At 31.3% G+C, this 11915-nt stretch overlaps 1 protein-coding gene across 1 annotated transcript; it reads right to left on the bottom strand.

The window, feature by feature from the left end:
* Positions 1 to 8991: 8991 nt before the first annotated feature.
* On the bottom strand, positions 8992 to 10768 carry LOC115966377. The gene is made up of 3 exons (XM_031085621.1): positions 9730 to 10768; positions 9608 to 9614; positions 8992 to 9313 (listed from the first exon to the last, which is right to left on the bottom strand). Exons 1-3 carry the CDS (start codon positions 10766 to 10768, stop codon positions 8992 to 8994), a joined length of 1368 nt encoding a protein of 455 aa, XP_030941481.1.
* Between the last annotated feature and the right edge of the window lie 1147 nt (positions 10769 to 11915).

Below are 11915 nucleotides of genomic sequence, written 5' to 3'. Positions count from 1 at the left end.
TCTTCTGAAATTTTTTTGCTCGCTTTATAATTCTGAATTTTTCTTGCTCTCTTTATAATTCTTCAGTTTTTTTTGGATTTAATTTTGTGAATTTTTATCTAGGTTCATGTGGCTACCCCTTAAAAACTTGATTTTTGTGTATAGTTTGGGGATTTAAATTCGAAATTCATAAGGAATTTTAATTTCTAATTCTTTGAGATTGTGTATTTGAAATTCTTTTATGATTCATATGTTAGATATTGGGATTGGTATTGATGGTGGGATAGGTCTATAGAAAACAACATTTAGATAGTTTTGGTAATAGTTGATAGTATTGTACAAATGTTTTTTTTTTTTTGGCTAAACTATTGTAACAATGATTTACCATATTGATTATTAGTTTGTGGACTGGTGTTACTTTGGAGCTTTAGGGGCCTCCGTTGGGCTGTTATTGCTGTGGACTAGAAGAATAGTAGAGAAATTTGATGGAGCTGTGGGAAATTATTCAGTTTATATAAGTTTGGATGTGTGGATGATCAATACAAGTCAGTGTTTCAAGTGCCTATGGTCCCAATTTTGAGCATAACAGATATGTGGGTTTGGTGGAGTCTTGGAGGAGATTTGGATATAATTCCATTTGAGAAGTAGGTTTGATTTTTTTAATGATTTATTTCATGGTGTGTTTGTGTCTGGATGTGTTTAGTATTCCCATCTCTCTTACATGAACATAAGCTGTTTGATAAAATTCCTATGTGATTTTTTTTTTTGTTATTCTAGGAGTTATATTACATGGATATTGGTAAGGAAGAAGATAAGTAAAGAATGTGATGCTATGTTGCTGATTTAATCAGGTTGAGATGTGTTTGTCAGCCTTCTTTTTTCAATGTCATTTTTTGCGATGTAAAAACATGACTGGCTTGGTTGCTTATGCCTCTAGACAATTAAAGAATTTTGAACAAAAATTACCCAAACTCATGATTTGGAATTGGCTGCTGTGCTTTTTGCTTCAGATTTGATGGTAAAGTATTGAATGTTAATAATAGGCCCTTGGTTACAAAATTTTTATGATCCGATATGTAGGTATGATATATAAAAGGTCCATATATGATTTTGGATGAGGGATAGCATGAATGGATTTTGTTTCTCCAACTTAAAACGAATGATTGGCTTTTATGTGCCACACCTATTCTTTGAACTTGCTTTCAAGTTTCATATGATTGTATTCTTTAAGAAAACATGTATTAAAAATTTACCTTCTGGAATATGCTTTTACATCCTTTATGAGATTTTGTGTTACCAAGGTTTGTTGTAGCTCAATTTGTTGTATAGTTTATAGTGGTGGAACAACTGAGTGTGTATTTTGGTTTTTGCAATGAAAATAGTTGGTTTAAGATCTTTAAAGATGACAAGAATTATCTGCAAAGTTGTGAAGTTTGTTTAATGGTGGGAAACAGAATTCTGTGTTGGGCAGGAAGAATAGACAACCACAAAATTTCAAGGGTGGTTAGAGATGATAACCCAAAATGGAAGTGGTGACTAGATGGTATGGATGATATGATGTATTAAGTAAATGCTATTTAGGAATGAAATTTCTTCCTTTCTTATCTTTGAGTTGTTTTAGTAGTGAATATTATTTTTTCACTTTGACATTAGCAAAAGAGTTACATCAATTATAAAGTTTATATCTTATTTTTTATTAATATATTTTATTATATTTTCTCCTTCAAATTTTGATAGAGATGCTAGTAGCTTCAAAGCATACACACGTAATTTCTTCATATTATTTTTTTCCTATAATTTTTTTTCCCAAATCGTCACCATTAGCAATTCATTACTTTTTTTTTTCTTTCTCAAAGTCATAATACATTTAGTGTTAATTTTGTGATTTTTCTTGGGTTGTCCTTGATAAATTTAAGTTGAATATTTGAATTGAACAGTGGGAGCCATCCCAATTGATAAGGTTATTATTGTACAATCTATTTGTATTTTAGATTGAGCCAATCGTTTGAGAAATTCACTAAAGCTATTTGATCTGTCAAATATGGGCTTAGATAGCAAATTTGGAAGTACTAATAGATACATGTTTTGGAATTTTTTCTGTTACGTTTGTAGTTTTGTAATGATTTATGACTATTATGCTACTATTTTAAAGTTGAGTATAGACGTTTTTAATAATGTTCACTTTCATTAAGTGTTGTTTCTTTTACATGTACACAAGGTGTTTGATGAAATTTCTTATGAGTTTTAGAAGCCATAATACATGGAGAGTCATAAGGAGGAAGATAGGTAAGAAATGTGATGCTCTATTGTTGATTTAATCAAGGTAAGCTGTGTTTGATTCTTATTACTACTTATCAATTAAAAATGTATTGTAGATAAATGTTTTTTTTTTCCTTCTAAACTTTGTCTCATTATTTTTATTTTCTTTTTTCTCCTGATTTATCCTATACAATTGTTCAACTCAGGAGCACTCTGCCAAATTTTAGATTCCTTTTCAATTGAACTAGGATAGGCTTATAGATAGACTATCCATTTGGATTAAAAATTTGTTGTTTTTTACCTCTGGTAATATGCCATTACATCATTTATGAGATTTGTGTTACCAAGATTTTGTATAGCTCAGTTTGTTGTATTGTTTATAGTGATGGAACTATTGAGAGTGTATTGTGGTTTCTTCAATGAAATTGGTAGGTTTAAGAATATTTGCAAAATTGAGAATATTGATTAATGGTGGGGAACATAATTTTTTGTTGGCTGGAAGCATAGACAACCACAAAATTTTAAAGGGTGATTAGAGATGATAACCCAGAATATGGTAGGTGGATGGTATGTTGATGCAATAGTTTTAGAATTAGTCCCTTTTAAATTTGATGGTTTTTCTACATAATGATGATGAACTATTTAGTACATTGATACAATTCTTTATTATGTTCAAAATCCTAACTTTCTTGATGTGTGGCTCTAACAACCTTTCATATGAAAGCCAGGAAACTTTGAAATTTTAAATTAATAATATTGATCATGTAGTCCAAACAAGATGTTCAAATTTATGATTTATGTCCCTTCCCATTCCTCTCTCTCTCATTTTAGATAAAAATTTTCTTGGGGAATGATCTTAATCTGTACAGTAGATTGCTTGCAGCCTTGCAATGTTGTTGACTACAAGTATTCTTTACATGGGCTACCAGTGGATTTTGATGAGTACCTTCGCGTATTATATGAGGTTTCTTTTAAACATTCTCTCTTTTTGTGCCATTGCAATTTTTTTAATAATGATTTCTGTTTGGTTACTAAGAAAGTGTAGCAATAGAATACATATAGTTTTAGGTTTTTATTTAGTTTGATTGGGATTTGGGCATCTTCTTCATATAGCTATTTAGGCTTCGTTTTTTTCTCCCCCCTTCCCCCAAACAAAAAAAAGAAAGAAAAAGAATTCTATTTGGATGCTGAAGGAAATCAAGTTCAAATTAGAATCTCAAATAAATTACATTGTTGGCAAAAGAAAGCAAAAATATTTAAATTTTTACAACATTATTAGATTGCATGCACGGGATCTCTCATGGTCATTCTCTCAAAATTTTACACTAAACTACTAACATATGTGGTGACTCTTGACAACATAATATGCATTGAGAATTGACTTATATATATATATATATATATATATATATATATATAAATATAATAGGGCATTGAGAATTGACTTTTTGAAAATATGTAACAACTTTTTGGAGAAAAAACAGCATTGTCTAATCCTTTTAGCAAATATAGATTCTAATTTAAAAGTGGTTTACACATCCAATCATTTTAAAAGGGTGTTGATGATTTTGCATTAAATTACTGGGACTATTTTTCTAATGGAAGGGGTGCCGATATTTCCTAGAGGTATGAAAGGTTTGATTTAGCATCGACAAAAAGTAGATAACTCAATTCAATTATGATCCTGCTTTCATGGAGGAAATGAGGACAAGAAGACAAACATCTCATGAGTTTCACATACACAATTGCAAAACCAGTTCATAAACCATAGAAATATGGACTATGTAAATGGACAAATGTCTATGTACAATGATAGATTTGCTTATTCAACTTGTGGTGGTGTTCATAAAAGTAACATTCAACTAGCATTGATAACACCTACTCTTCTAAGTTTATGAAATTTTACATGTGTTACTTTTGTGATCTTTTGAAATTATGTTGTTTTAGGTTTCTACAAGTTTTGTGTTTATTTTTATTTTTATGTGAACTTTTATTTAGAATAAATTGTTTTTATTTTCACATATTTTCAAGTTAATACCTTGAACAAAATAAATATATTTAATTTCTATTTAACTATCCCATGCATCGCACGAGTTAGCGACTAGTTTATAGTAAAAGGAAGCTTGTATTGAAGACAATTTTGTAAGGAAAACATTTTTGAGCAAAAAGAAGTTAAGTAAAGAAACATTTCAAAAAGGTTTCATGGGTTTTTATTTTAAAGAGAAAGAAGTTTGGATCTTAAAAATCACATGATTTTTTTTTTTTTTAACAGATAATATGGTGTAAAAAGATTATTTCCTCTTAGAAACTTTACCCATTTAAAAGATTTATTTGTTAATTTTTTTTTTTAACGTAGTGCAAGAAAATCATTTTTGGAAAGAAAGAAGAAAGGGATTTATTTATTTAGAAAACTCTTTTTAGGGTTTTTTAAGAAGAAAAAGAAGATTTTTTGAAAGCATCTTTTTTTTTTTTTTTGAAAAAGAAGTAATCTTTGAAACCATTTTCTTTTAGAAAAACACACTTTAGAGATTTTTTTTTACCCAAGTTATTATTTTATGGCAACAATGTATATGAGAAAGAACATAGAGCGACAAGAGTAAATAAGTGCTAGAAATTAAAAGTAAATAAGTGCTAGAAATTAAAAGAAAAGAAAGTAAGGTGCATTAAAAGTTAAGGAATTTAAATACAAGACGTAAAAATAAAGGCAATGAAAGTAAAAAACTAGGAATTTAAAGACAAGGAAAGTTAATGACTTGGAATTTAAATGACAAGAAAAGTAAATTGCTTGAAATGTAAATGTTTATTGGAAAAAGTTAATTTTTTTAGGAATTTCTCCTAAATAAGCTCTAATCTTGCCAAGAGTCTTATGGGTCCTTTACCAAAAGAAGAAATGGGAGTACAAGCCATCACCATTCTCTAGGCAACATACTCATATTGTGCTTAAAGTGAGGTTTAGAACCCATTTAAGAAAAATAGGTAGAAAATATTTTTGGGTGATGATAGAGAGAGAAGAACATAATAATATATCACAATATATGTGTGTGTGTGTGTCTATATATATATATATAACAATAAAGGAAGCAATATAGAGTGCAATAAATAAAAGGGGAGGGGGATGAACAATATAAATGCAAGAATTAAATAAACAATGTAAATAGATGAACAACAAGATAAATGGAACAATAAACACATTGTTTCTAGATGCTTAGAAGTGATGAGTTCTTCCCCCTAAGGGTACTTCTCATAGAGTGTCTAGGTAAAGATATAATACCCATCTAGGAAACCCACATGCAATACAAAAATATACATATATGGACATCAAGATAAATAAAGGAGCATAAAAACAACAAATATACACAGCTTGAACAATATATATAAGGAAAAAAAAAAAAAAAACAAAGCAATATAAAGATAGAGAAAGGAATTTAAATGCTAGAATATAAAGAGAAAATGAATAAAAAGAGCATTTTTATATATATAATGATATGATGTTACAAGGAAAAGAGAAAAGAGGAAAGGTATAGCTATATGGAGGCTAACCCATTCCCTTTCAACTTACCCACCTACCCAAAAAGGTTTTATTTTATTTTATTTTATTATTTATTTTATTATTATTTTTTTTTTGAGGAAGAGACTTGCTGAAAATTTTGAGAGGGTTTTCCTAGGGAAAAACTAGAGAAAAGAAAGAGAGAGAATTTTTTTAGAATTTTTCTATTGTGTTGTAGGCTATTTCTAGTGTATTTTTTTTTTTTTTTTTACCAAAAAGGGAGGGGGTATATATAGTGGTAGTAGGGAACAAGTGGAGGTGTTTCTGGAACACCTCCACATAGCCACCTAGTATTATGCGGCTCACATGGTTACCTACTTTTCCCTCAAGTTATCTTATTTTGTCTTTTTTTTTTGTTTTTGTTTCAGTTTTTGTGCTGCTGCTTGGAGGCCTTTCTGAGCTCCGATTTCTTCAAACTTGATATCCTAAGCAATCTCTAGATGTCTAGTTTCTATAGGCTCTGGCCTTGTTTGATTTGGAGTTATGCATTTGGAAGAGAGGTGACGCAGTGTAGGAAATTTTGCGACACTTTTCTTGAAAAATTCATTTCTTTCAACCCATGGCAGATATCATCAAGTCCTTTTTGTGAGAGGTATCTGAGACAGCATACTTCAATCTGGTTTAGTTGGATTGCTCCAATTATTGCTCAGTTGATACAATGTTTTAAACAAAAATGGCCCCAAAAACAGCTCTTTTTTTACTTGAAAATAGTGAGACATTTAATTAGGGTTTTGAATTTTTATTGATATCTCATCCATTTTAACTCCAATTTTGGCCCATGAATTTTCGTTTGAAGGGAAAATATGACCTTCAAGATGGTCCAAAATTTAGTCTGTTCAGATGGTCAGATTAAAAAGTCAACTTTTTGACCTTCCCCGGTTAGGGTTTTTGGCCTTAATTCCTATCAGAGGAGATTAAATTGTTATACTTTTTTATTCACTGTCCGATCATCCTACATTTATTTATTAACCCTTTTTAGCTTTAAAAATCACGATTTTCACCCTTTCTTGAATTTTATCATTATTTTGACGCGTTAATCAGGGCTGGACAAAATACGGTATGGACACCCCTCTCCATTTTTTTTTCAACTTCTCATGTAAGCTCTTTTATACCCCAGACTCTCCCTCTCCTACTTTCTTGCCTCTTCCTCTCCTCATTGAACCCAATCAGTTCATACATGTTCAGTTGTCACCACCACCCTTATAAAATGAAAGAGATAAAATACAAGAAATGATATATAAACTGTTAGACGTCCGTTGTCTCTCTTAACCAGAAGATGAATGGTTTTAAATTTAGGTACTACCAAAAAAGAGCTCATTTCAAAGCAGCAATCCTATATTCTCGAGTGGGGATATTGCTCTGTTTTCTTAAAACCATATGGTATGTCAAGCGTATTTTATATATTGTAGTATTATGTGTTTTTATTTTTTATTTTTATGTCTCTTTCACAATGAATTGTTGCAAAGCAAAATTTTTTGCTCTCTATTTCGATGCCAAAGGTAATCCCAATATTTGCAATTCTATGTTTCCATGTGTTTGATAAAATGGACTATAAGAAGGATTAAAAAAAAAAAAAAAACAAAGATGGTCATGTTCATGTAGAAGAGGATATAGGAAGAATGAATGTTGAAGAATAGTATTATGTTAGTAAACTTCATTTATAAATGAGGTTTCACCACTATGAAAAATTCATAAGGTGTGTTTTATTGGATTTTTTGTAGCATTGAAGATAGTAAAAAGAATATTAGGCAACAATAATTTTGATACATTATCCTCTTGTCCATTAACATGTTCTAGCAATTGTAGGTTTTTTTTTTACCCCTTTGCCTCTTGGATTTTAGAAGTTGAAATAAAGAACAAAGATTTGCATAACATGTACTTCATATTGGGATGAATTGCACCAAAGAAATGACAAAACATATAATATACTTATATTACAAATAATCTTTATTTTCATTATCCACATCATCTTTTCCAAAATAGACTAAACTTTCTAAAAATTTTGTGACTCTATTGCATAATCATAATCAAAGTCCTATCTAAAACGGTTCACTGAATATAGAAGTCATCAAACACTATAAGAATGACTCTTTGTTTTTCTAGGTAATACAGATGTATTGTTGGGTTATAGATTGACCATAGTTAATTAATTCAATTATGCAAGTTGATTATTTAGGTCAGACTAAGTGCAATATCATGGAGGCACGAACAAATCATCAAATAATCTAGAGTTGTTGACCAAAGGGGAAACCCTCACACAAGGCAAAAACCCCACTGGGTGATTTTCAAGTCACCACTCCAAGAATTACTAATGAAAATCAAGAGATTACAAGTACAAGGAATCTTACCCCAAACCTAGTCTATCCCAAAGTACCTACCTATAGTAGAATCCTTATACCAATCCCCACTTGGTTTCGATTTTGTAGAAAGGTCTTCCCTTTGCACGAATCCCAGTACGTGACTAACTTTTAGCAACTTGAAACTAGTTGTTGGATGCAAAGTTCTTCAATACACTCGAAGAGAATGAAACACTTTGTTACAAAACCCTAAGGTGCAAAAGAACGCAGTAGCTTCATAATAAGTGTCTATATTCTCTATATGAGTCTGTGTATGATGATGATTATAAAAAAAATCCTTTTATATGATCTAGTAGTTTAGAGAACAAAATCCTAGATATCCAAGTCATCATGGGCTGAAAATCAGATATGGAATTTTTGGATTTGCAAAGCTCGATAGATCAAGTAGTATTGAGAGGTATCAAGGTTCATTAAGTCTTGATAGATACTTGTATCGAGCTAGTATCAAGGTCCATAATTTTCAGCTTTTCACACTTCTTTCTTTGTGTAGTGTTCATGTCTTCAATAATATGACTTGTCTTTTTTGTAAAACATACTTCATGATATTTTAGAATCCACTTAAAACCAATGTTATTAATACCGTTTCGGAGCCAGTTTCGGTTTGTCCAGTGGAATGGAATATTTCGGTACTGGCCGATTTTGGCATACCATTTCAGGTGTTTTAGGGTTCCTAAAAAATAATTTATATATATATATATATATATATTCTTGTAGAACATAAAATTGTCAATTCTAATAAATAAATAACTAAATATCAAATAATACAAATCATTTAGTCTTAACTCTTAAGTCTTAAACATCAATTTAACATCACATAATAAGAACATTTAACATTAATTTAACATAATATTACTCCTCCTCATCATCATCATCCATGAGAAAAGGATCAAATTCATCATCAAAAGAACTCCCACAAGAACTACTAGCACCCATTGGAAGATTTGTCAAGCCATGTTCATTGTTGTTGTCATCATCATCATAGTCATCAACATCAATAGTTTCAAGTTCAGCATCCTCTTCCACATTCACTAGGGGTGTTGGTTCATTAAGACAATCCCAATTTATGTCATCTGGATTAAGAAGTGCAAGTTCTTCAGCCACCCAATCTCCCATCAAGTCAATGTTATCCAAGCTTATAGGATCCAATGCATACTTATTCCTTTGAATGTTCCTACCAATGAGAATATTAAACATTAGTAACATTTTATAAATTATAATTATTTGAAAGTACATTCCATTTACATATGAGTAACGATTATAAATTTACCTTTCTCGAAGCCTCAAATTATAATGGACAAAGACCAAATCATTTACTCATTTATGTTCCAATCTATTTCTCTTCTTTGAGTGAACATATTCAAATGTGCTCCAATTTCTCTCACAACCAGTTGCACTACAACATTGACTTAGCACACGAATGGCAAATAATTGTAAGTCTGGAGCTCCAAGTCCAAATTGCTCCCACCATGAAACTACAATAACAAATAAAAATGTAAAATAAGCATTGCTCATGTAAACTTACAATAACAACTATAAAGGATAAATAGACATATTGAAAGGAAATACTATTAAATTATTAATGTTTACCTGGATTTAGTCTCTCTCGTTGGCGGATTGCTAGTGATGTGCCAAAGTCACCAATTGATTTTTTGTACTCATCAAGTTGTGAACTTATTTTGTCTTGAATGTCAGGATTGGGATCCAACCTCATTAGAGTGCTTAGCAACCCTCTTTGAACTTCATTTTGCCTTTTAAATGAAGGCCTAAAGTAAATTGCAAGGTTAAGAAAGCAACCTGCTACATGCAGAGGACTATGAAGTTGTTTGTCCCATCTAGCATCAATAACTCTAATATAATGTCCATACAAAGAAAATTTGTTCTTCAACCTTCTTTTTATTTCCTCTTTTGCTTTGTCCATTGCTTCATACAAGTACCCTATAGCAGGTTTCTCATCCCCATCAACAATACAAAGTACTCTAACTAAAGGCTCACTAACTTTCACTATGTTCTTGCATTGAGACCAAAATGAATAATCTTCCAAAACAATTTTACTTATCTCCTTCCCAATGGCAGTCTTAGCATGGGGGCATGAAAGCCATTTATCACAAGTGAACATTTGTCTAAGCTCTTGTTTGAAACTTAGCATGCTCTGTAGACTTAAGAAGTTAGTGGCAAACCTTGTAATTGTAGGACGACATAACTCTCTTCCATTTGTAAAATCTTGCCTCATCAAGTCTAAAACAACTCCATGGTTGTAAATGAACTTTGTTATCTTTTTTGCCTTCTTAATTGCTTCATCAACAAGAGGGAACCACCTAGGATTAGCAATATTCTCCAACATCAAGTCTATGCAATGAGCTACACAAGGAGACCAAAATAAAGTACCATACTTTTGCTGTAATTTTTTCCCAGCTTTTTTATAGGTAGAAGCATTATCTATAATCAATTGCACAATATATTCCACACCAATTTCTTGAACAATAGAATCAAATATATTGAACAAAGTTTCAACATCCTTTGTAAGGCTTGAAGTGTCAATAGATTTCAAGAACATGGCTCCCCTTGGACAATACACCAAAAAATTCATTTTTGGTTGTTGTTTTTGATTTGTCCACCCATCAGACATCACTGAACAGCCATATACTTTCCAATCATTTTTTATATCTAACAAAAAATCATTAACTTCATGGACATTATTTTTCAAAAGGGGTCCCCTCAACTCATAAAAAGAAGGCCCCTTAAATCCAGGCCCAATAGCAGTAATGGAATCTATCATAGGTTGATAATAGGGTGACTAAGATGCATAAAAGGGTACATTAGAATGATACCACCATCTTGCCACATTCATTTTTGCATTATCAATCATTGCTTTTGTAGCCAAAGCACTTCTTATAGAGGGTTGAGCACCAGGGGTTGTTCTAGGAGCAAAATAAATCTTAATTTTCTTCTTTCCTCTTATTTGACCCATATCAATGTCAACATCCTTTCCCCTAGATTTTCGTTTACCTAATGTTTGTGGGGGACTCTTTTCAACAACCCTAACCTCGTCATCCTCCTCCTCCTCCTCCTCCTCATCAACATCATATGGGTTCCCAATTTCTAATTGAATCCTCTTTTTAGTTTGTTTAGATTTTTTTCAAGTCTTCAATCATTTGTTTCATTTGAAACCTAATATCAGATGAAACCTTTTTACATGGTTCAATTTGACCTCTAATCCCAGCAAGATGATACTTAAGTCTAGTAATACCACCCCTTTTAATAAACTTATTACAATGCAAACATATAGTGTTATTTTTTGCGTTAGGCACTGCACAGGCATGAGCCCATGCGGGATCCTCTGATCTTGTAGGGGCAGAGGCCACAGAAGCAGAAGAAGTACCTACATGGGCATGAGCCCATGCGGGATCCCTTGAACTATGATGAGCCATAGTTTATTGTTCAATGAAATGAAATGAAATTTAATCAAATGCATGAAGTGAATAAAGTTAATGAACAAACAAATCACATATCTTAAGAAAAAAACTAAACACGATTTGGCTAAAGCTTGAATCCAAGAGAGTGAGAGTAAAATTTATGAAGTTTACACGATTTGTTTGATCACATATCTTAACAAACAAATCACATATCTAATATCTTAGTAAGTTCTTAAATCTTAACCACAAAACAAATCATAAGAAAAAAAATTTTATGATTTGGCTGAAGCTTGAATCTGTGAGAGTGAGAGTAAAGAAAGAATACCTGATTTGGCTGTTCAATCCAAGAGAGTGAGACTG

This window comes from Quercus lobata, chromosome 11, assembly GCF_001633185.2.
Source record: "Quercus lobata isolate SW786 chromosome 11, ValleyOak3.0 Primary Assembly, whole genome shotgun sequence".
NCBI lineage: Eukaryota > Viridiplantae > Streptophyta > Magnoliopsida > Fagales > Fagaceae > Quercus > Quercus lobata.
This window is presented reverse-complemented; position numbering and strand designations above follow the sequence as displayed.